This window comes from Callospermophilus lateralis, chromosome 18 (genome assembly GCF_048772815.1).
Source record: "Callospermophilus lateralis isolate mCalLat2 chromosome 18, mCalLat2.hap1, whole genome shotgun sequence".
NCBI classification, from domain to species: Eukaryota; Metazoa; Chordata; class Mammalia; order Rodentia; family Sciuridae; genus Callospermophilus; species Callospermophilus lateralis.
Window position 1 is genome coordinate 31089073 of NC_135322.1, and position 26894 is coordinate 31115966.

The 26894-nt window shown below is 39.9% G+C and overlaps 1 protein-coding gene across 1 annotated transcript; it reads right to left on the reverse strand.

The window, feature by feature from the left end:
- Positions 1–7090: 7090 nt before the first annotated feature.
- On the reverse strand, positions 7091–7617 carry LOC143638176 (thioredoxin). Its single transcript, XM_077105841.1, has one exon. It carries the CDS (start codon positions 7543–7545, stop codon positions 7228–7230), a length of 318 nt encoding a protein of 105 aa, XP_076961956.1. The 5' UTR covers positions 7546–7617; the 3' UTR covers positions 7091–7227.
- Between the last annotated feature and the right edge of the window lie 19277 nt (positions 7618–26894).

Below are 26894 nucleotides of genomic sequence, written 5' to 3' on the forward strand. Positions count from 1 at the left end.
CACTTTAACTCTGGCTCTGCGGCTTAGAATTAGCTTAGAAATTTTACCTTTACATTCCCCACTCCTTTTTCTGACTACTTTTAATCTTAAAAGTACTGAATCATAATTATTGAAGGGTCTCATATTACATGAATTGTTTCACGTTCCCTGGAATCATTTTTAGTATGGCCTCCATTTTAGATCTCACTTGATATTAGACTGAATTTAACTACACTGACTACCTAACTTTAAATCTGGCTTTGTTTCCCCCCCCCCACCTCTAATTTGGGAACTCCTTACTGCTGTAAGGAAGGGGGGCGAAGATGATCTTTCTGGCTTTTTTTTAGGCTGAAAAGGGACGGTGTGGGGCAAGGAGTTTGGAGTCCCCCTCTAAAAAATCGGGTCTATCGAGTGGTCCATGATAAAAGTCCAATTGAGAAGTAACAGACTGGAGGGCAATTTGAATGATGGGTGGTCTATAAGAGAAACAAGAATTCATTAGTACTGGAACCAGATTGATGCAGCAATAAATCCCATAGCACAGGAATATGCCAATGAGTATGATGGTAAAGACAAAGACTAACAATGTTTTTCATCAGGCAGTACCAAGAACCAGGAGCTAAGATATTGTTTCCATGACAAAGTTGCTGAATACATGGCTTCTGTCTGAGCATGTAAATCTTTAAGGATATTTGTCATACAACATTTAACTTTTAGGGTTACAGATGTCCTTTCCTTTAAGACACAGTTTAATAATTTAATGTCATCTGATCTTGCAAAATCCTTTTACTAGTTTGACCTCTGTGTCTAAAGAGAAATCTTTAATTCTGTTACTTAGGGCTGGATAACCATACTAGCAAATACCATGCCTACCTGTGTAGGTTAGAAATAAAGGCCTTGAACTAAAAACTACTCTGGCAGTTAATTTTGATAGTTATCAGGCATTCCTGTCTGAGAATCTTTTTTGAAGCCTCCAGTTTACTTATTTATGGAAGTTACAGTTAACTATTACTATCATTTAAAATGCCCAGGAACAGCTATGCTTTGGCTTTAACTGTCTTTGCTAAGTGTTTAAGATGAAGCAAGTCAAACTGACCTTTGTTTCCTTCTATTGTTAACAGCTGAGTTTCCCTGGGAGTCCTCGGGGAACTTACAGCAGCTTCCCAGTTCTGCTAGTGCCATTTGCGCTAGGATGGGTCCAGGCCTCGCTTGACCATATGGCTTCCCTCGGAAGCATCAGGGATGTCTCCCCTTTTCTGATGACCCTCCTCTTCACAGTAAATGCACCGATTGGCTTTCTGTCCTCCACTGGTCTCATTAATCTCCCTGTTCAGGAGGTTATGTGGCCTAGAGTTGCAGAGCCCTTTGGAAAAGTCCCCTATCCCCCGACTCAGACTGACTCAGAGGGCAAGAGCCAAATTTTTAATTTTAAAACTTAATCTTAAACATCCAGCAAATAAGTTCTAACAGCCTTATATTAAAAGTACTGGGCTTTAATGTCTATCTCTCTATCTTGTAGGTGGTAACTCCTTATCTTAAGTTGACCCAGATTGTAAGTTCTTAAAGCAGTATCTCCTTAAAACATTAACAGGCAATCCTTAGACCATCTAAAAGCAAACTACAAAACAAAACTAACTAGGGTAGAAACATATTTAGTTTATATATTAGCTACCTAGAATTTTGGCAGAGCTATACATTATAATCCCCTGTTTGAGATCCTGGCAGTCGTGACAAAACCCAACTTCTGGACACAACTTTAAATGTACTGAAATCTGGCCTACTTTTTTATACTCACTTTTACATGCAGCGAGATGGGACATAGAGCCTTATCTCAAGTAAGGCTGGGCTCTTTATAAATCTCAAGTACTATAGTTTTAAAGCTGATCTTTGTTTTTTAGACATCATTTTATAAAGTTTACATAAACTGCTGCTCAAGTTTACATGAACATAATATCACACCTAAAACATGAATTAAAGAAAGGCTGAAAATTTCTAACCTTTTATGGAAAAGTAGCAAAGTATTTTTGTGTTTTACAATAAAACCTTTACACAGATTAGGCCCTCATTAACTTAAAAATACACTTAAGTTGTATCTCAGTGTAAAAAGGTAACATAGAACTGTACATATCTTATTGATAACAAGCCCAGTTATAGAATACAAATGATATAAATAAATCTCCAACATGTCTCTTTTTTAAGCCTAAAATTACCATACAACTTTAGGACACCAGTTTGATACAATGTTTTTTTTTTTTGAAGCTTTTACCTTACAGACTTGTATACCTGGAAGATATGAACATATAAAAATATCATAATTACATTGATGATTTTATATTAACCAAGTTTGGCTTTTAAAGAAATGTCATAGCACAATTTTTTTAAAATAGCAGCACTTGTTTAACCAGCTGTTTAATTTTTTTAAGATTACTTGCTCAAAAACTGACACACATAACCAACTTACACAAAACTTTTTTATCACTTACTTAAACCCTCTTAATTACCTAATCACATAGACTTTCTTATCTAGAAACACATTTTCCCTCTATTAAATCCATATCTAGAACCTTCTAGTTTCTCTCTTTTTTTATCTGTTAACCTCCTTCTGTTCACATTTTGAAACAATACTTGTAAATTTTTGAATTTAAGCAGATTATTTTATAGACATTAACATTTTATCTGTTTATCCAATTTAAATTGAACCGTTTGAATCACGGGAATCGAAGACATTTGGATCTAATTAATTTTTTTTTTTTTTTTTTAATGAGCGCTCCTCATCTGTCAATTGTCATATCACTACAGGATGTATGGACATATACACATACAGACATATAACACATAACTTAAGTTGTTTAAAAACTTCACAGTTGACCAAAAATAGAGCTGATCAGGACAAAACAGTGTATAAGGTAGGAGCATTGTCCAATCTTTTATGCCGGTCTCCAAGCTTAATTTCGTTAAGGTCTCTTTGATGGTTCTATTTATCCTTTCTACCTGTCCTGAACTCTGGGATCTATAGGCACAATGTAACTTCCAATTAATCCCCTGGGTCCTGGCCAGTCCCTGACTTACCTGGGCCACAAACGCCAGTCCGTTATCGGACTTCATTACCTTAGGCAGTCTAAATCTTGGAAAGATGTCCTCCAGAATCTTTTTGACCACCGTCTGGGTTATTTCTTTCTTTCTTTTTTTTTTTTTTTGTGGAGAAGGCTTCCCAGAGTTCTGTATCTGTGTCCCCAGACGATAAGCTGCCTGAATGTTCCTGTGCAGCCAAGTCTCCGTCTTGGAAGCTGCTCCCATCCGTAAACCATAGGACCTCAGGGTAGGGCAGTGGCTGATCCTTTAAGTCTCCGTGTACACTAATCTCTTCTGCCAGTATGTGTTGACAATCATGAGCAACAGGTCCTGATGATTCTTCCGGCAACAGTGTAGCCGGGTTAAGTGGAGCAGGGGGTCCCAGTGTTACTCTGTCTTTGTCAAGCAAAAGGCTCTGGTAATGAGTCATTTTGGAGTTTGATAGCCACCTGTCTGGAGGCTGACGGATGATGCTCTCCAGGGCATGGGGGGCTATGATAGTTAGCTTCTGTCCCAACATTAATTTATCAGCATCTTTTAACAGAAGGGCTGTGCTACTATAGCCCTTGGGCAATGGGGCTACCCGCTGGCCACTGGATTCAGTTTCTTTGATAAGTATGCTACCGGCCTTTTCCAAGGTCCCAAAGTCTGAGTGAGCACTCCTCGTGCTATTCCTTTCTTTTTCCTCGAGGTAGAGTGAAGGGTTTTTCTACATCTGGGAGTGCTAAGGCTGGGGCAGATAGCAGCGCCTTTTTGATATTATCAAAAGCCTGTTGGTGTTCAGGGGTCCATTGGAATTGGACATCCCCCTTTATCAGCCGGTATAAAGGGGCAGCCAGAGACGCAAACCCAGGAATCCATAACCTGCAAAAGCCGGCAGTCCCAAGAAACTCTCTGAGCTGTCTCTTATCAGATGGGGGCGGTATCTGCACAACAGTTCTTTTTCTGGGCTCTGTAAGCCATTGTTTGCCACCCCCAAGAGATTAACCCAGGTAGATTACTTTTTGTTGACAAACTTGGGCCTTTTTGGCAGAAGCCCTATATCCGAGCTGAGCAAGCTCGGATAATAGTGCTTGGGTCCCAGACTCACAGTTTTCCTTGGTGTTGGCTGCCAGCAGCAGATCATCCACATATTGGAGTAGGGTGACTTCGGGGTGTGCAGTTCTGAAGTCGTTGAGGTCCTTGTGGAGAGCTTCATCAAAAAGAGTGGGGGAGTTTTTGAACCCCTGTGGGAGTCTAGTCCAGGTTAGTTGGCCAGCTGTTCCTATTTCTGGGTCTATCCATTCGAAAGCAAACAATAACTGACTGTCCTTATGTAGGGGCAAGCAGAAGAAAGCATCTTTTAAGTCCAGCACAGTGTACCATATCTGCTCTAGATTTAGAGTGCTAAGTAAATTATATGGATTAGGCACCGTGGGGTGAATGTCCTGCACTCTGTTGTTGATCTCTCTCAGGTCTTGAATAGGACGATAGTCCCCAGTTCCTGGCTTTCTTACTGGTAACAGGGCGGGTATTTCAGGCCGATTGACAGGGCCTTAGGACCCCGAGAGCCAGGTATTTCTGAATATGGGGTCTTGTCCTATCCCTAGCTTCTTTGCTTAGAGGATATTGTTTAACACTGATTGGAAAGGCAGAGGCTTTTAATTCTATCACTACTGGAGGTTGTTTTATGGCCAGACCTAACCCAGCAGTTTCTGCCCAGGCATCAGGATAATCTTTTAGTTTGCTTGTTTGATCAGTCCCTGGGGGTGTAAAGAGTTGATGTTTACTGACATAGTCAAAGCCGTGACTATGGGAGTTTTTAATGAAGGATTTAGAAATTTCAAATGTTACCCTGAGCTCGGGGAGGGGATCTGAGCCCCAACTTTCCTAGTCATCTTTTGGAGTCAGCATGACAGGCTGGCGTAGCTGCTTCTTTTTGGGGCACTCTTTGGCCCAGTGTCCTTTTTTTTTTTTTTAACAGTAGGCACATTGGTCTGAGGCCAGGGGCAGCTTTTGGCATGGGCCCAGATATCCCTTCCTGTCTCCCTGCTTTCTAACTTCTGGCCTATCTGTGGCTGTGACCAGGACCTTAGCCAATGCTTTAGTCTGCCTTTTGTTCCTTTTATCTTTCTTTTGTTCCCTCTCTTCCTCAGTTTCTCTAGCCAAATCTCTTAAGGTCATACCTTGGATAATCTCTCTTACCTTGGCCAAATTAGTTGGCCGCCTAGCGGCCGTTTGGAGACCCGCTACAAGAGCCCGGCGATAAGTGGACAGATGCTCCCTACCTTCAAAGGTGTTAGGGTCCCAGTTGGGTCGGTTCAAGAGGAAGCCAGCTTCAATGATATTGGGAAGTTGAGTTGGCCTCCCATCTGCTCCAAGAATATTCTTTCTGGCTTCCAAGAGGATTTTCTCCTGTTCCTCTGTTGTGAAGACAGTCCCCAGAAGCTGTTGACAGTCATCCCAAGTGGGCTGGTGTGAGAACATCAGCGACTTGATTAAACCTGTAAGTCTGGTGAGGGGAGGGGTTGGAGCTGGAACAAGGAAGGGTTTCACCCATGTGGGAGGAAATTCGCAGAGATCCTGCCAGGATAAGATATATGGCTGTTGATCTGGATGGCCATGCGGCCCCCGGCTGAAAGACAATATCTCTGACTTGGCGGATTAGAGGGAGGTGGAAGGACCCTTCTGGGGGCCATTCAACTCCGAGGGTGGGCCATTCTGAAGCACAGAGTGTCTGCCAGGTCTGGCGTTTCACTGTAAAGGAAAGATTCTGGGCCCTTGCACAGACATCCATCCAATGATCAAGGGTCAGGGACAGAGGCGTGGAATGGCTTTGTCCCATACTGGGAGTTACTTGAACCGAGACAGAGACAAGACAATACAAACAAGACACACTGAGACGCAATTACAGACACACAGTAAAACGTTTAACATAAGTTCAGAAGCAAAAATTAAAGACAGACAGTGAATTTAACCTGAGAACAACAAAAAGAATTGCCGGCAAAACCAGACGGATTGGCAGCAGAATACACCTGACGAGGGCTCCTCCCTCTACCTGATGGGGAGCACTTCCGTCCCCCCGAGTCCCCCAAGGCGTCCCTTGGAGGGTGGCCTGTGGCTCCAAAGACACGTCTGTCACCACAGCCAGGGAAAACTTACACTTTCCACTGGCAGCCACACGCTGCCAAACCCAAACCAAGGCTCTGAGAACTTACGCCCTCTGGGAGCTTACGCCCGCAATTGAGCCACCAGAAATCAAACCCCGAGCGATCGCGAAAGAAAAGCAAGGAGAAGAAGAAGGAAAAGAGGCGCCTTACTTACTTACCCCCTAAAGCAGTCCGTTGGGGTCTCCCTGTCCGGCGATGCGCAGTTCCCGGCCAACGCACCAAATGTAAGGGTCCAGCGAAACGTCGGAGGGAGAGACCACAAGAGACCGGCTCCATGCAATTGGCAGAAGGGGTTTTATTGATTCAGCATGCTGAGGCTCCAGGCTCACTCAGGAAGATAGAGCAGCCCAGAGCCCCGAGCAGAGGTCAGGCAGAGCTTAAGTACACTTTTTGGAGAGGGTGGGGGGGCTTTGCATACATCAGAACAAATCATCATGAGGCGCGGGAAAACTGAACAACTCTGAGACCTGGTTAGTACATTTACTGGCAGGAACAGATTGGACGGGGGTGATTGGTTACTTCTAAGTGGGTTGCACATTCAAACTGATTGGTTCTGGGGCCCGAGGTGCCTACGTGCCACTTCACAGAACCCCAAGTTATTAGACAACCAGAGGAGTCAGTGAGAATATTTACTGGGCAGCTCGGGTATTGTCCTAACAGCTACAGGGATTACAGGTTCCGGGGGTAGCAGAGGAATTGTAACAATACTTAATCTTTTACTCTTTAACCCAAGCCCTGCAGTTAGAGACTTCACAATGTCCGGTCCTTTACACTTTAACTCTGGCTCTGCGGCTTAGAATCAGCTTAGAAATTTTACCTTTACGTTGGTAAACATAGCAAAGCTTCACATTTTTATTTATTTTTTATTTTTTATTTTTTTTTTAAAAGGGTAGAATTAATATTTTATTGTCATTTATAATCAGATGGCAATTGGGTATATAGCTTCCATACTTCATACTTTTTGTAAATTAAAAAAATTACAAGTTTTAAACAGCTGACGGCTGGTTACGTTTTTCAGAAAACACGATTAGACAAATTCATTGATGGTGGCTTCGAGCTTTTCCTTATTAGCTCCAGAAAACTCACCCACCTTTTGACCCTTCTTAAAAAACTGGAAGGTAGGCATGCATTTGACTTCACACTCTGCAGCAACGTCCTGACAGTCGTCCACGTCTACTTCAAGGAACAACACATTGGAATACTTTTCAGAGAGGGAATGAAAGAAAGGCTTGATCATTTTGCAAGGGCCGCACCACGTGGCAGAGAAGTCAACTACTACAAGCTTGTCTCCTGCGGAGTTCAAGGCTTCCTGAAAAGCTTCCTTGCTTTCGATCTGTTTCACCATTTTGGCTGTTGGGGGATCTGACAAGAGAAGGCTGCAAACGATGTAAACGAAGGCAAGGCGCCGGACAGAGCTGGGACCACATTTTTAAATTCAGTTAACTCTTTTCTAAAATCTAGGGCTTCTCAGGTGTCTCTCATCCTTTTCCCTAAAATAGTCACATGCAATCTCATCTCAAAGTTTTGGCACTTGTTTATCTCTTTTTGAGATATGCCTTCCTCAGAACTTTTGATGGTACACCATCCTTTCCATTCACACATTAATTTAAATCCCTCCCTCTTAAAATTCATCTCTATTCATTCCCTCTAAAGTACCCACCCCACCTCACAGGACACTCTCGAAGGCACAAATTTAGTTTTTCCTCGTAGTCCTTCTCACACTAAAATGCCTTATTTATCCATTTATTTACTTGCCTATTATCTAATCTCCCATTCACCCATATCTCCATGAGTGAAGTTTCACAAGGCTGGGATCTCCTCTGCTATTTTCCATTCTCAGGAACAGCATCCAGAGCAGAGGAGTCTCCAAAGCAGCGTGAATGCTTGGATAGATGGAAGGAAGGACAGACAAAAAGAAAAAGATCAGTGCTTTGCCTTGGAGACCCAAATGATACTGTCTCCATTGGCAATTCCAAGGCCAATATTTGGTTTGTGTTTTATCAAGACTCAGTGACTTTGAACACAAGAATAGTCAATATTATCCATTATCCATTTCTATTTAGAGAACACCTGCAATCAGTTAATTTGGCTTTAAAGAAAGCACTCAAATGTTTCACCAAGGCACAGAATTTCCCTGGGTATTGTATGCAATCAGTGCCTTCTTTTAAAATCCCTCTATGCTAATAAGCTGCCATTGATATAAAAAGTCTCTAAATGATCTTTTCCTATGTACATTGAGAGCACTTATGCTAAAATATACAGGATCTCTAGCAACAGAAAAAGAATGAACATTTGCCTACTGAATATGGCAATTTTCTGGAATCCAAGACCTCCTTGGAGGTTTGCTCATGTTTTATGTTCCTGGGTGGATCTTGCAAATGTGGACTACCTGGTCACCAATAAGCATTCACTTAAATAAAATCAAAACCTGCAGACAAAATTGTCAAAATGGGTATTTTGAGCAGGACTTTTCTCTCCAGGAAAAAAAATTAAGCTACTGTTGGTGTTGAATTATGTCCTCATTCACATATAAATAGTTTTGGCAGGCCACAGTGGAGGTGACATTGCTAAAGAACTCTGCAGTGCCTCTTCAAACTGTCACTCCACTATCTTAAAAGACAGACAGGTAGTCTATAGCAACTGTGCAGAAACCCTCAAGCTTCTACTTAGATCCTCAGTCACTGCGTCAGATAATTAGAAGGGAAAGTTCACCCTCTGACGCAGATAAAGATGATGAGTTTTCCAGTAGCAAATTGCGTGGCAAATCTAGGTGAGAGCTCCCTTCCAAAGTATCTAGTAACAGAGAAGAAATTAATTTAGACTCCCTACCATGCAAGGTTTTCAGGGAAGATTTAGGGAGAGCCATGCAAACCTTCAATGCTGGTATTTATAGCCTCCGGGCTAGAGAGGTACACTTTTATCTAGTGACAGTCATTCTGCCTTCACTGTAAGCACTCATGAATTGCTTTTTATCTTACATCCAAATTATAACAACTGTCTATCTCCTCTTCAAAAAAATATGAACTATAAATGAATCTCATCTTATGTCATAGTTCAACTGTTCCTAACATTTATAAATTCATCTTTTCTCTCAAGAAACATTTGCTAAGCATCCACTAAGTGCTTGCCTCTCACTGCGATAATGCCTGAGGAGGGCAATACTGCAATAATGCCTGACTTCACAGTCAGAAGGAATTATGGCACAAAAAATAGTGTAACTGAAAATAAAAATTAAAAGCACAGAAGTTAAGAGCTTCACCAATTTAATTCCTGAGGATGTTTGGCAAGTGACTTAAATGCTTTAAGCCTCAGTTTCTTCATCTATAAAATGGACATTATAATAAAATGTATCACTTAGGCATGCTATAAATCCATGTAAACTCATCGGGTCACATCCATACTATAATAAGCACCTAATGAATCAGGAACTTTAAGGGTTCAGAAAAAAAGAGGGGAAGTGTTTCCAGGTAACAGGGTCACATTGCTGGTAAATGAGGTCAGAAAGTCTTCATGAATGCCTGGCACTTTGGAAGAGTCACTTCCTAACTCTTGGATTCTGTTTTCCCCCATTTATTGCAATGTTGAGGATCTCACACATGCTAGGTAAGGACTCTACCACTGAGCTACCTCTGCAGTCTAGATTCCTCTTGTTTTAAATGAGGAAGTTTGATTAGAGTTGGTTCCCTCCAGCTCTTACTTTCTATTGTTGATCTGGTTCATGAAAAATAAGTCATATTTGGACTTGCAGAAATAAAACAGAAAAGGACATTCCCAATGGAGACTAGAAAGGAATATTCTTTAATGAGAAAGCTCACCCCTATTGGCAACTATCCAGACAACATTTAATTTGGCAATTGATTCCTAGGCACCCACTAGGTGATCAGGACAGAGATTCAACTACTTGATATGGGTCCCCACTGATCCAAAGAAATGGAGCTGGCTAACGTGTTGGAACTATGTCCAGAGGCCTCTGCTCAGTTTGCATTATTCACTTACTAGTGAATAATAATGGTGAGGTTCTGGGAAAGGAAGAGGGTGGCCAGAACAAGAAAGTGGCAGAACTTCGCTTCTCAGAGCAATAGTTTATCACCAGAAAAGCATGAGAGAATATCAATAGCTATGCTGTGATATGTCAAAGGTGAATAAGGCTCAGCCCCTGGTCCCCAATGATCTTTTGAGCAAATGATGCCTTGACAGGGTGGTAAGTTCAGGGGTAGGAATATGGTGAGACCTGATGGAGCCAGCTAGCCCACAAAAGGCAGGGGTCAGCTGTCCTCAAGCTGTCAGGAAAGTGAGATCAGGCACAATGTTCCTCTCCAGGTCCACTCCTGACTCAAGCATGGCTGCAAAGGAAAGTGATGGAGAATTTCCTCTGTGCAGTGTCAAGTAGAAATCTGGAAACAGAGAACCAGCTCTCACAGTCATAAGTGCAAGATGGTAAATTGAGGCAAGGTGAAAAGTACATGAAGAAAGGTTGAAGGTGGTGGACCTGCCATGCCAGGTAAGTATGTTCTTCTATGACAATATTTAGAATCAAAACTGGCCAAAAACATCTAATAGATACCATCTAATAGATATCTAATTTGATCCTATCAAATGGATCCAACTATTGATCCAACTATCCAGTAGTCATTAAGTCTCAACTGTGGACCCGATGCTGTGTTAATGCATTATTCAAATGCATTTTTCTCATTTGATGTCCAAAATTATCCTATGAGGAATGTTCATTATTTTCACATTAGAGAAGAAACTGAGATTTTAGGATTGTTTGTATCTCACAAAATTACAAGGCAAGTTAACACCTGAGCCAGGGCTTATACTATGGCATGACTAACTTCAAGGTCTATTTCTTTACCACAGTGCTGAACTGCCTTTTTAAACTCACAAGTAATGTGTACCATGAATATACCTACCCATCTGCTGAATGACAAACCCCTGATCCTTCAGGCACCATGAAAACTTGATCAGGAACTGTTGGTTCCTGATGACCCTTTGGGCCTTACTATTTCCATGCATCCCTTCCCAATGTTCATCAGACACACCTACATTTCTTTAACTAAGAGGCAGGTGTGGTGGTGCACACAGGTAAATCCAGCAGCTTGAGAGGCTGAGGCAGGAGGATAACAAGTTCAAAGCCAGCCTCAGCAACTTAATGAGACCCTAAGCGATTTAATGAGACCCTGTAAGCAATAAAAAGGACTGGGGATGTTGCTCAGTGCTTAAATGCCCCTGGGTTCAATTCCTGATACACTCCTCCACCCACCCCCTACCCACCCCGCCAAAAAAAAAAAGAGCAACAGGAAAATGGTCTGTCCTCACATGGACAATTCTGCAAGGACTTCCTCAGAGTGTTCTGGTGGGCTGGAGCTCCAGTTGCTCCCCATGTGACTGACTCAGTAACAAACTTTGTTCTACTGTTCCCTATATTGGTTGTTCCCAGGGGTCAGCTCCCAGATAAACCAGTGTCCACAAATTCTCATCTCAGGGGAACCCAGACTAAATACTTTCTCAAAAGAGGCCAAGTGAACAATAATGACAGTTAGCACTCATGCCCTGGACACTAGAGAAACCTAAGAACTAGACTTAATCCCTTTGAAAATGCAAGATCCTTTATTGATTGGAATTTCCATCACCCATAAGAATAGGGGCTCATAAAAGAAAATGGTTTAGCTACAAAAAAAAAAAAAAAAAATGGACAAAGTTGCATTTCTTGAACATAAAAAAAAAATGACCTGCCATCCAATGAAGAAATAAGAAACAAAGCTGGCCGTGGTGGCACACATCTGCAATCCCAGGTGCTCAGGAGGCTGAAGCAGGAAGATCATAAGTTCAAAGTCAACCTCAACAACTCAGCGAGACCCTGTCTCTAAATTAAATATAAAAAATGGGCTGGGGATGTGGCTCAGTAGTTAAGTACCCCTGGGTTCAATCCCCAGCACCAAAAAAAGGAAAGAAATAAGTAACAAGATGTCCCTGAGAATCTGTCCCATGGAGGGTCCTGGAAATAGTTAAGCATTAATGAAGAAATGGAGTACCTACCCCATGTCTTCATTCACTAATGACAGTGACCATGATGAGCTGGGTAGGCTGCATCTCCACATAAATGGTTAAGAGGGCATTTGGGAACATCTTCTAGATAATTATGGATAGAAGAGATTTTGAGGAAGTAGGAAAGTCAAGGAGCATTGCTGTTTTCACCGTTCGAAAAACTGACCAAGTTCTCCAAATCTTTTTACTCATGTCCATAGTCCACAACATGAGCTCATCTCCAGGAGCCCCATTCCCACACAGAGAGGTGTCCCAGGTGCCTGGGTTTTCCAGCTGAAAATCAACAGAAGCAGGATCTGTAAAGTAGCAGGGGCTCTGGTGGTATCTGGGGCTCTGACAGTATGGAGTGGCATATCATTACTACATTTCCATGTGAAAAATGTAGATTCATGAGAAAATGTTGGGTGACAATGGCTCCTATTTCTAGCCAAATCTCTAGATAATAAGGGAAAAGTGAGAAAAATCTTTTTCTTAAAGATGCTAGTAATGAAGAGGACAATTTGGGTTTCCTGACTTGTTGCAGTCATCCTTAACCTGAAAACAGGGACAAGTTGTGGCAGATGTTGAGGGTTGCCTCACAACAAAACATTTCACCTTCATATTCTACCCTTGCCCCCTCCTCCACACACACTCTCTCTCCTCTGTCTCTAACAGAACTCTTGAGTTTAAGTGTTGATCAGTAACTCTGCTTAGGGAAAGGGTGTGAGGTCAGAGGAATTCTCCAGCTCTGGAGGGTGAATTTTGATTAGTACTGGTTAATCACAACAATCTCATTTGCCTTTCTAGATAGAGATTGGCAAAAAAAAAAAAAAAAAAAAAAAGTCACATGAGGGGAACACATGTGATCTAGATCTGACCTATAACATGTGAGAGGTCTGCTAGTTGCTTCTAGGATAGTTTTCTTCTCTGAAACAAAGAAGTGTATTTAAAAATCCCTCTTTTGCAGCTGTAAAGTATTTTGTCTGTGTTAGTCCTTTTTGTGCTGCTTTGCCTGAGACTGGGTATTTTAAAATGAATAGTATTTATTGGTTCATGTTTCTGGAAGGTGAGAAGTTCAATGTCATGGTGCCAGCATCTGGCAAGGACCTTCTTCCTGTGTCACTCCATGGCAAAAAGCAAAAGAGAAAGAATAAAGGGGGTAGGAAGTGGGAAGCAAACATGAACTTTTACAACAAACCCATAGCTGAAATTACAACCCCTTTCCTATGATAATAGCATTAATTCTTTCATGAAGTCAGAGTCCTCAAGCCCAATGCCCTCTCAAAAGTCCCACCTCCTAATGTTATCACAAAGACAACCAAACTTCACCTGAGTTTTCAAGGAAACCAGAGCAGGGTCTACTTGTGATGCCTGCAACAGGAGCAGTTACATTGTGTTCATGAGGGGGAGCAAAAAACCTATGGAATAAACTTTAAAAGGCTAAGGAGAAAGATGAGTGAGCCTTTGGAGTTATCATAGAGCCACTGAATTGACTGTAACTTCCCTACATCTTACTCTTTTGTTATGTTAATAAGCTTTGCATTGTTTAAACATTTTATACATTTCAAAATCAATAAGAATAAATTTCAAATGTTCTCTCACAAAAAATAAGTGATATGATATTGATATGTTACTTAGCTTGACTCAATTACACCATATTGGATTCACAAATCATAACATCATTCTTTGTGCCTGATAACTATGTACAACTATATTAGGTCAATTTATGATTAAAATTTTTAAAAGAGAAAATTTATTTTTAGTTGTGGTTTCAGTTTCATCTGTGATCAAATAAGTTTGGAAAATGGTAGTTTAACTAAAACCAATGTGTAATTCTACTGGAGTTCTCAGAGTGTTACACATAAATGCATGCCATGAGTTTTCAAGAAGGGAATATACTATAAAAATCCAGTAATCTGACAGGCACTAGCCTGGGCTGATGCTGCATTACTGGATTTTCCAAGCTGATGGAAAAGTCTGTATTTATTCTGCAAAATATCTTAACTTCACAGTTATCATTTTTTTAATGTTTATTTTTTAGCTGTAGTTGCACACAATATCTTTATTTTAGGTATTTATTTATTTATTTATTTTAAGAGAGAGAGAGAATTTTAATCTTTTTTTTTTCTTTTTTTTTTTTTTTAGTTTTCGGCAGACACAACATCTTTGCATGTGGTGCTGAGGATCGAACACAGGCTGCACGCATGCCAGGCGAGCGCGCTACCACTTGAGCCACATCCCCAGCCCTAGATATTTATTTTTATGTGGTGCTGAGGATCGAACCCAGAACCTCACACATGCTAGGCGAGTGCTCTACCACTGAGCCACAATCCCAGTCCCCACAGTTATCATTTTTAAAAAAAGAGCAAAACTTACAATATAGCATAAACAGAAATTCTCAATTTCATGGAAACCTTCTTGTGTTGCATTAATTATAATTTAAATTTTTTATATTAAATATATACATAAATATATTTAAAACTTGTATTATTTCAATATATTTAAACTTTATTTTTTTGTATGTAAAAACATTCTTTTAATAGAAACAATATTCTATCACTAAAAAAAATTAATTTTTAACAACTGTCAAGCCTATCCAAACCAGTAATTTGTGGTGCTCTACTTTGCACACCCTTAGCCAAGAGTCAAGATCATTAGGGTCCTTAAAGTTGTCACAGAGAAGTTGAGGATGAAGCAGCATACTGTGTTCAGATCACTGGATTTATGTTCTGCCATTACTATCTGGTGGTCTCAACTTCTCTGACCCTGGCTCCCTATTTGTAAAATGGAACTCTTATTAGTACTTACCCTTTACAGCTACAGAGGAGACAACACATGAAAAGATGCAAAGCTTAGCCGCTGCATGGTATGCAGCAAACACACATCTGTGTTAATGTGACTGATCTTTTAACCACATCTCTAACTATCCTGTGGAGTTTTCTTTGTACCTCCAATAAACATTGCTTCTTCTCTTTTCTGAGCACACCATCCTCATTGCAAACCATAAACGCCATTACATTTAAAGTGTTTGTAATTCTCTAGATTCTGCCTGTGTTTAAGTTTCATCTTTAATAACCTTAGAATCCCCCCTGGGTGAGGCCCATTGCTAGCCTGTCTGTACTATCCCCCACAGCACATGATCCAGCAGTGGCAAATCAATCTTGCCTGAATCAATCCTTTCCAGGTAGGAGGTACATGGGAAGATATCTATTTCCTCCAAATATTAGTCAGTTGAGATCATTTTCAAGGTACCCATTAGCAGAATACAGAATACAGTAGCTCTCAATAAATCCTTTCTTACAATTCAACAACAAAGGTGACACCCTCTGACTTGCTCTCCTCATCACATCTCATAGCTCTAACAATGTGGCTACTGCTTCTGAGGGAAGGTCCCCAACAGCTTTCCTGAAGACCCTGGGTCCATTTGTACCCAGAGGAGGTTGAGGCCAAACTACCAGCATAGCTGCTCTGCATGTTAAGCTGCAGTGCCAGGCAGCTAGGGTGGTGCTCAATCTTTCCAGATCTCTGAACTCCAGAAGGGTAGAATGATTCTGTCACCTTCTTTGGTGGACAGGCACTGCTGGCCATCCAGCCTAGTTACAGACTTTGATTTTGTTTTCAGGAATCACCCCTCCCTTTCTCCCCATGTGAATGGAGTCTCCCTCATAGGTCCATAAATACACGACCCAAACCAAGCCAAGTGTGCTCACTGTAGTGACCTTCATCCAGAGAAACATGGCTCTTCCTGTAACCTGGAGCTTGCAGAGTCACCACATGGAGAGCAGCAGCCTGCAGTGAAACCATGATGGGGAAACACAGGACAAGGAGAGAATCAAACAGCACTGGATTTCCTGGAGATTTCAGTTACATTTGCAATCACATTCCTTTTCATGCTTTCTCTTAAATGTTTCTATAGACAGTTTGAAAGGGCTTCCTGTCACTTGGAACTTAAAGAGTCTGAGTTTCAAGATTTCCAAACAAATTAAATAGAAATTTCATCTATTAATAATTCATTACAAAATTACCCTTTCTTCTCTAAAGCAATCTCATAGGCATTGTCTCATTTCCTCCTTGAAGCAGCAGGTCAGGCATTAGAGCTTTTATTTTACAGATGAGCACCCAGAACATGCTAGGAGTTGTGCAGGACCCTGTGGTGTCATCTAAAGAGCCAGCGCCCTGGCAGGGCTGTCTGCACCAGGTAATGCCCACTTTTATAATTTCTACAAAGCATCACCTTCAAGCTTTATAAAGTCATGATGAATTTATTCCTTATCAGTAGCACTCACTACAGAGTGCTAGGCCAACTGTGCTAAGATAAGGCACAGGTGAAATCTTTTTGAAAGCTAACTTCTTTCCCAACACTCTGCTCTCACACCGATGCGTGCTCCTCAGTGTTTAACTCACTTATTTCATGAACTCACTGGAAGAATAAGAGGATTAGTAAGAGATTAGTTTAGACATCTTGAATCTCTGTAGGAAAAAAATCACAGTCATCCTTTAAGCTCCTGGAGATTCAGCGTCTGGAGAGAGAGAGAGAGAGAGAGAGAGAGAGAGAGAGAGAGAGAGAGAGAGAGAAGATTCAAATATCTGGCCAATGCTTTATTTCATTCACTATTGTTCTTGGTTCAAATGTGCGAGAGAAAAGCTTTTTACAAATCGTAGGCTGATTTTGAACTGTTTAGTACAAACCCAGTCTTCAGGCAATTGTTTGTGCTACATTTCAGGAGCTCTGTAGGCTTCAACAACTCTAGAAATGAAGAAGAATTTATTTTGACCATGTGGATGATAATGTTAATTGTCCTCACACATACTGGACTGGTTAGAATGGGCTACATTTTACTGTGGTAATCAACAACTCTGATATCTCAGGATTTAACACAGCAAACTTTCACTTCTTGATTATGTTCCAGTTTAGCTATGCCAGGGTCTCAGCTCATCATAAACTGTTAAACCCAGAAGCAAATTTTGACATGTACTTCCATAATCACTACAGAGTGGGGAAAGAGAAAGTGGTAAATCATGTCCTGGCTCTTAAAGCTCCTACCCAGAATGAAACATGTCACTCCCACAGGCATATCCTTGGTTGGCCAATCACATGGCCATGTCTACCTATAAAAGAGGCAAGCATATAAATTTACTAAGTGCCTGGAATGAGAAAAAGAGAGCTCACACAGAGCTTAGTCTTTTGTGAACTTCACAAAGACCCTATAATGGAAGAGAATCAGGTATGAATATTTCTATTTCAGACAGGCAAAGGCACAACAGAAAGGTCATGTGTTTGTTATAGGAAGAGGGAACAGGTGCCCTGGCTCTAAACCCAGTTTTCTTTTCATTATCATTAAAGATTGGATTTCCCAGATGTCAGTCACTTGTGAACAAGTTAGCAAGAGGTATACAAATAAGCTTAAAATTAATCCTGGAACATCTGAGTCATTATAGTTGACAGAATATCAATGATGAGTCGGAAGATGGGAGCACTGAGAATCCCTAGACTAGACAATGCAAAATATTTCAAGGACACACACTAAGAAGGTCCTATGGAGATTTTGAGACAGGAAGAGGTGACCCAGGGCTTCTAGTCTTCTCATTGGGCTACCCAGCATTTTCACATATTGCTTGTTAGCACAATTCATCTGAAGAGAATCTTCTTCAGCTTAGTTATATTTTAAAACAAAAAACCTCTGACTTCAGTCCAATCACTTCATTTTGCAGATGAAGACTGGAGTGAAATTCAAAGAAAAGAAATCTCCTTTGGAAATTAATGGCAAAGCTGATACTAATCTTTAAACAGGACAAGGCTAGGTTGAGAGTGAGAAGCTATGGATCTGCATGTCAATATGGCACTTTCTGGCTGCATCACCACAAGAAAGATACTTAACATCTCAAAGTTGTTCCTCCTTGGTCAAAGGCACATAAATACAACTGCCCAGTCGAAGGGAAACAGAAAGCAACATAGAGAAATCCTGGTCCTTTCCATAGTTATGACTTCAAATGAAAACCTCAATAACTAATCGTTTTTCATATATTAAATTAGTAATTAAAAAATCATATTTCCTATTTCTGAAAAGCAGGTGAAGAATGGGTACATGTACCAGTACATATGCTGCTTGTACAGTTTTTTTGGGAAAAAAAAATAGATAATAACATTCAAAAGCCACTAGAAATGTTCATTCCCTTCGCCCCAATAATTCTACTTCTAAGAATTTGGTCTTGACAAGAAAATCTAAAGTACCAAAAGAACCAAAAGTATTTCTCTCAATATTATTTAATATTACAGAAGTAGTAAAAAAAAAAACACAGAATGTAGAGTAAAATTTGATAAATGCACTCAAAGCAACAACTATGAAGAATATAAAAATATAGGAAAATGCTCATAATAGAATATTAAGTAAAGAAATCAAGATTCAAACTGATTATTACAATTACATAATATGAAAATAATTATCTATTAAACTACTACATGAAAATAATGAGCTACAACTTTATATGCTCCTCCTTTTCTCTATTTTATAAATATTCTGGTATGTAAATATATCTCTTTTATAATGAAAAACACAATAAAATTAAAATTTTTCCAATATCTGTACTGCTGTGAGGGTTACTGGCAGGAATAAATGATATAATTGGCATGAAAGTTCTTTGTTCTTTTTAAAATGTGGTCCATGGGTAAGAGAGCATTATGATCGATGTTAAATTATGTTTGGTTCCAACCCACTCACTTTCAGTCAAACATTGCCATCTCATTTTTTTTTTTTCTTTTCTGGAATTAAACTAAAAACCGAAGAGGAAAAATTCTCAGCCAATTCCATATTTAATTAAGCTTTGAGGATGCATTCCTCTCTTATAAGGTTGATTAACTGCAATGCACCAGAGGATTATCCTTCTATAAAACAAAATACAGGAGATAATTCTTTATGGTTACAACATCTGTGATTAGCAGGATTTGACTAAATAAGACATGCATTCAGAGGACCAAGAAGAAGCTATTTCCCAAGTCAGGGTCTGCACATGAATCAATGCTCAATAGTCACTTTCTGAAATTCAGTCCATTTACACAAAAGTGACTTCCATATTACAGGGGCAAATTAAAGGAGACTGGCAAAGTGGGCCAGCTGAAATCAATTAGGTGCCCATGCAGGACTGTCCATCTTTCACCTGAGATTTCAATTCAAAGACATATGTTTTGTTTTGCCAGCACAACCTACCTACCAATCTGGCTTCTTTTTTGTTGTGTGTGTGTGTGTGTGTGTGTGTGTGAGAGTGTGTGTGTGTGTGTGATGCTAGAGATCAAACCCAGGGCTTTACACATATTAAGTGTATCACTGAGCTATCACTGAGCCACACCCCCAGCCCAATTATTCTTCCTTTCTTGCTCTGACTCTCAAAACATATTTTTCATAAAGTTTCATTTTTACATAATAATGTCTGTACAAAAATTACCCAAATATTTAGATTTTACCATAGGAGCTGGTGAGCCCAGCAAATGCTTAAATTAACATTTATCTTTGTGACTTTTCTAATTAGAAATGTCAAATATTTCACACCAAACTTAGTCTAGGCAACATTTTTACATACCTACTTCAATTTTTTTAGAAAAATAGAGCAGATATCATACCAGCCATCTGGTCAAAAAATATACAGCTGGCACAGTGCCAGGTGCTGTGTAGATCACAAAGAAAAGGAAAATACTTGGTCTTCAAGTGCCAACCATTTGTAATTTAGCAAATAACAACAACAACAAAAAGGAATACCTGAAAGAAGCAGCCACTTGAGACAATTCACCGGAGAAAGTTCCACTTTATTGCAAAAGGCTATGGGCTTATATAGATCAAAAGAGAGATGGCAGGGCTTAGATAAATGGCGGGCCACCTGTTTATTGGCAAGTTCTTCCAGATATCAGTTTCGGAGCCCACGGAATTAGTTCTTATTGGGGCTAAGGTTCCCCACCAGCAAGATTTGAAATATTGGCACCGGCGGGAGAGCTCACACCCACGGGAACTTTTCACGGCAGTGGAAAAAGGGGAAAGTAGGAAGTGAAGCTCCTCAGGCACCATGTTGGGGTTTTTTCTGGGGTGCGGCTGCCGTTATACTTTTTTCCAACAATACCCAAATATGTCGCATAAAAAATAAATGGAAATAATTCAACAGGACTTAAACTACACAATTTGGCACTTGTAGATAAATCAAAAAGAAAATACAGGGCTGATGGTGTTATGCCAGATTCATGAGACCCCAATAGACCTCCAGGAGCTGAATCCGATGCAATCACACAAGAGTCTTTATTGCAAGCTCGAGCCTGGACACTCAACCATTCCCGACGCAGCGGTCCCAGGGAGTGAGTCCTGGTCCTTTTTTCAGTGAGATTTTATAGGTTTTGGGGGGATACTCTATGCATCACAACATCACACAGCAGATCATTCCATACCACAGGAAAATCAAACAACAACTCTTAACATTGATTAACACGTTCAATGGCAGGAACAAGTTGGGTAGTGGTGATTGGTTAGTAAAAGAGGGGGAGTCCTTTGAACTGATTGGTTTAGGCCTCGAGAGGTGTACGTGCAAAACTACATGGTTTCCCAACATGTTATCAACCACCATAAACTACTGGGGGGGTCATCTGGCATCCCAGTATTTTCCCTGTCTCATGCTGATTGGTGGTTGCTATGGGTCTTCACCTAGCCTGAGTCAGGGACACCTGGTGCCACAGTTGTTGTTTGCAGACAAACAACTCAGCAGGGTGGGTATGTGCTTAGGAGTGCTCTGTGGGTTTTCCCAAGGAGAAGGATCACACCCCCTCCCTTAGGACAGGCCTTGAGGTAGAAGCTGGTTTCTCAAAAATGGAATCACATCAGTTTCTCAGTGGGACCACGGAAGGCTTTCTGGGGGAGGCAGAAATTGGCATGGGCAAAGGAAGAAGGCTTGGCTGAAAAGAGAAGGTGAAGAAAAGATAGAATATAAAGGCCAACACTGGGGTGGTATAAGCACGAAGCATAGGGAGATGGGAGAAGATACTAAGGGAGGGTAGGAGAGTTACATAAAGAAGCTCAGAGTATTGGGTTGTAAATGAAACCGTCCAAAATATCCCTGGGAATCTCTTTCTTAGATAAAATCTCTGATCTCAGCTTCCGTTTAATGCTGGCAGCAGATTGTTCACACCAAAGAACATTGGAAGGGTAGATATGTTCTAGCCTTGAGAGCATCGGGACAAAAGTCACCCTGGATGAATAGAAGTACTACCAAAGGCTGGCAGATGCAGTAACAAGCCCCCATTCTTCATCAGAGCAATCCAGATTATATGGAAGCTATGTCCTTCATCCAGAGTGTCTTCCTGCACACAAAGGGAATGCAAGCTTCTATAACCCTCCTTTTGCCACACTCCCAGACTTCTAGAGGAAAAAAGCTCACTAGGCGGTTTAAGGAAGGTTTTATTAGAGTAGTGAGGCATCTCATATATAGTGTTTTCTAAAAAATGCCTCCTATTCTTACTCATATGTAGAGCAAAAAGATTCATACACAAGCTGAGCTAGAGATTTCACCTTAGAAAGAAATCCCCAGGAGCATTTTGGCCTACAAAATTAATTCAAGCCTCTGTTTCATTAAAATCTATACAGACAAACAAATCCATTGATTTCCCTAGTGATAACTAAGAGATACTAAAAAAAGAAAATATCTACTACAGACATTTTAGAGACAATACTGAAACGTGGTTTAAACAGTAGAGGTTAAACCTAAGGTATCTGGAACTGCAGAAATTCAGAAAGCTCATTTCTAAGTATGACTCAGTGGTACAAAGTACAGTGTTTATGTTATAGTTTGGATGTGAGATGTCCTCCAAAAGCTCATATGTGAGAAATGCAAGAGGGTTAGAGGTGAAATGATTGGATTGTGAGAGCCTTAATCACATTAATTAATACTATGACAGGGATTAACTGGGTGGTAGTGCAGGCAAACAGGGTGGAGTTGGTGGGTCAGTGGGAATGTGCCTTTGGGTTCTGTATTTTCTTCATGGTGAGGGGAGTCTCTGTGCTTCCTGATACCATGCTCCCAGCTGCTTTTCTTTACCACATACTTCCACCATAATTGAAGCCAGATTTAAAGATAGGTAGTTAGTGTAGTTAGGTAAATCGGGTCTAATATTGAGTAAGATAAATAAAATGGAGGCCATTATACAGAATGGAGTCCAGGAAAGCAAAGCAGCACTTGGGGAAATTGAAATGTTAATGTCCCCAAGGCCCAGAACCCACCCTAAGGAACTGTTAATGAAGCAGCTCTCAGCAAATAGGGACCTGCTAATCCAAAAACCGCCCCAGGCCCTTCCTGCCCAGATTACTCCTTCAAGCCCTGAATCTCCCACCTTTTGGGCCTTCCCACCTGCATTCTATCCCTGCAGGATAAAGGAAAACAAAAGACATGAATGTGGTAAAGCTGAAAGAAGACCTTAGCTATAAAAAAGGGAAGACCTGGCCCTTCCATGGATTCCGCCTTTCCTGTCCCCTTCTTCCTCCAGGGAAAAGTCTTTTCTGCTGTCCTTTAATAAAGCTTCTATTTTCCTCTCTAAACTTGCCTCAGGTGCTTCTCTGGTGTTATACTTCAGCAATGGGGAAGCAAGGACTCCTCACCGGTCAAGGGTGGCAACACTAATGGAGAACAACCAGAATACTATCAGGAGAAACATTTTCAGCTGGAATTCAACAAAGAATATTATTCTTATCACCAGAGATTAAGCAAGACAAGAAAAGAAAAAAAAAAAAAAAAAGCCTTTCCTTTTTCTCCTGGAGCAGAAAGAAGGAGACAAGATGCAGGCTCCAGTGTTCTCTAATGGAGACAAGCATGCCTAGATGCATGCACACACCCACACAGAGTTTGAAGTTGAGTTTCCATAATAAAAACAAGAGGAATATCTAAAAGGTGACATTCTAAACATTAAATACTGTAGCACGCTTTCTTTATCCCAGAAAACTAGCCACCAGGATTATACCCTCAGCCAGAAAATTAGGAGAGCCTTTTCTGAGGAATTTGACTACCTAAAAAGAGAAAAACTAAAGACATGAAACTAGAGGTTCCCAAATGAAATGGCCCAGTCTTAGTGAGGCTGTTCACTAAAGTCCAAATGCAAAAACCCCTCAAGGCACCCATACACTTAGTGCTTCCAAATATCATTTTAGTTCCCCAACTATTAAACATTAACAGATAGCCAAGTTTCATCAGACTTTTGAAGGGGTTCTTTCTAATGTTAATGACAAAAACCAAAATAGGAAAATATTATTTAAAGACAAGAAACTTAAAAAAAAAAAAAAAAGCTATTTTAACACAAATAAAAGAAGATTCATTTATAGAACAAAATGTTATGCTCGTCGGGACCCGCAAAAGACCACCAGAGACCAAGATCAATGTAAACAGCAAAGAGGTGTTTATTGCGAGCAAGCTCAGTCCTCCGCGCGCACACAGCAACTGGTGACGCTGAGAGGCCCCAAGCCCAGGGTTTGCAGCAGTTTTATACATTCTTTGGAGAAGGCAGGGACCCCCACATACATCATAGCATCTCTTAGCAAATCATCACACACCGCGGGAAAATCAAATAACAACACTAAAACATGATTAGCACATTCACTGGTGGGAAGAAGTTGGGGAGGGGTGATTGGTTACTACAAGAGGGGGATTCATTTGAACTGATTGGTTTAAGCCAAGAGGGGTGTTCATGCTGAACTATATGGTTTCCCAACACCATAAACTACTGGGAGGGTCATCTGGCATCCCAGGTATTTCCCTGTCTGATGCTGATTGGTGGCTGCTAGGGGGTTGCTATGGGTCCCCACCTAGCCTGACTGAGTCAGGGACACCTGGCACAGCAGACCTCTCCTGTTATTTGTAGATAAACCACTTAGCAGGGTGGGAGTGTGCCTAGGAGTGCTCTGTGGGTCTTTTCAAGGACAAAGGTCATGTTCCTTCCTTGGACAGGCTTTGCTCTGAGATAGAGGCTGGTTTTTCAAAAAAAAAAAAAAAAAAGGCATCTCTGAAAATAAAAAGTATAACAGGAGGCAGAAAAAAAGTGAAAAGAGAGAGAATAGATAATAAACTTGAAAAAATATTCTAGAAAACAGAACATAAAGATATGGGGAGAGGGGGCGGGAAATTGGGTTACTAGTACAAGAGATCCAGACAATAGAAATAATTTAGAAAGGAAAACAGAGAAAATGGCAGGAAGAAAATCATAAACAAAATATGGAAAATCTCCTAGTTCTTAAGTTCTTAATTTGGGAGGTCCTACCAAATACTTAACACAACAAATACAAAATAGACCATGTTAATGCACATCATTGCAAATTTTCAGAACATTGGAGCAAAAGAAATCTAAAAATTTTCCAGAAAAGGATGAAATTATAGATCAAACAAAAATATAGTCAATAGTAAAACACATCTCAAAAGCCATACTGAAAAAGAGAGATCCTGGGGAAATGCCTTCAAAATACTGAGGGTAAAATTATTTTCAACCTAGAATCCTATTCTGAGCTAACTTATTAAAGCAAAGATATAGTTCTCAAAAGAGGACATGCAAATGGTAACAAATATCTGAAAGATGCTCCACATCACCAGTAATTAGGGAGATGCAAATTAAAACAAGGAAATACCACTTCACAGCTCTTTGAAAGTCTATTGTGAAAGTGACAAATGAAAACAGGTGTTGGCCAGGAAGAGGAGAAAAGGAAGCCCTTGTACACTGTGGGTGGGAATGTAAATTACATTCCTTACATGCTGATAACCATTATGAAAAACACTGTAGAGATTCCCCAAAAAACTAAATATAGAACTACCAGATCATTGACAGGCAGTTTGTCAGAGATGTCTGCCTACCCAGGTTCACTATGACACACTTCACAGTGGCCAAGCTGTAGAACTGACCTAAGTGCCTATCAAAAAATAGGTGGATAAATAAAATGTGGTACATGTATACACAAGGAAATATTACTTGGTCTTTTAAAAGAAGGAAGAAATTCTGTCAAGATGCAACAACCTGCAACTCTAAGTGAAAAGAACCAAACACAGGGAGACAAATACTGGCTGTTCTCACTTGTGTGGAATCTAGAACAATTGAACTTACAGAAGCAGAGAGTACAATAGTGGTTACCAGAAGCTGGAGGCAGGGGAGCACAAAATCAGAGTTAAGCAGGAGGAATAAATTTGATTTTTTTTCTTTCTTTTTTTTTTATTTTTTTTGAAATTAACTGCACAGCATAGTTAGTGTATCTAATAAGTGAGTACTGTGTATTTGCATGTCACTAAGTAAATTTCTAACATTCTGATCATGAAAAATTTTAAATATTTGAGATGATAAATGTTAACTAGTTTGATTTAGTCATTTCATATTGTATTCAAAAATCACACCACCATTGTATATACAATAAATATGTACAACTACAATTGTCAATAGAAAAAGAACAAAGCCATTTTAATTTATGCAAGTTCTCAAAATGCATACTTTTGATGGATCCATTCTCAGGATATGCTCTAATAAAATAAAGGATTAAATCAAGAAAATAGTAAACATGTGTAAATAGAATATGCAACACAAAAGAAAAGAGTTTTTCCTGAAGATGTCAGATCCACTATAAGAACTCACTAGCAAGGGAGGGCAACAAATCCAGATAAAAGCAGAAAGCTTAGGGGGTAATTTCTTCAAAAAAGATGGAATGTTGGGCCTATATTTTCTTCTAGTATGTGCAGGGTTTCTGGTCTAATTCCGAGGTCTTTGATCCACCTTGAATTGAGTTTTGTGCAGGATGAGAGATAGGGATTAAATTTTATTCTACTAACATATGAATTTCCAGTTTTCCCAGCACCCTTTGTTGACAAGGCTATCTTTTCTCCAATATGTTTTTGGCACTTTTAACTATTATGTGATAACTATATTTATGGGGATTTATCTCTTTTATTGCATCTTGTATTCTGTTCCATTGGTCTACATGTCTGTTTTGGTGCCAATACCATGCCATTTTTGTTACCATAGCTCTGTAGTATAACTTAAGATCTAGTATTGTGATGCCTCCTGCTTCACTTTTTTGCTAAGGATTGTTCTGGGCCTCTTATTTTTCCAAACGAATTTTATGACTGCTTTTTCTATTTCTATGAAAAACATCATTGGAATTTTTACAAAAAGATGGAATGGATGAACATCCATTATGTTTAAAGATACTGAAAGGAGATTACACAACTAGAAATGAGTTTGAGGATTAAAAATATGGAAAATTAGGAAAATGTAAAACAAAAATTAATTCCAGTAAACTTACATACAAAAGAAAAATAATCTCTGGAAACAAAAATCTTTAAAAAAAAAAAAAAAGAAGAGGCAGCTATAGTAATAGAAGAAAAAAATAGATATTAACTAGAAAAACTTCAGACCAATATCGCTAATGAACATAGATGCAAAAATTCTCAATGAAATTCTGGCAAATCTAATACAAAAACATATCAAAAAGATCATGCAGCATGATCAAGTGGGATTCATCCCAGGGATGCAAGGTAGGTTCAACATATGGAAATCAATAAATGTAATTCATCACATCAATAGACTTAAAGATAAGAATCATATGATCATGTCAATAGACACAGAAAAAGCATTTGACAAAATACAGCACTCCTTCATATTCAAAACACTAGAAATACTAG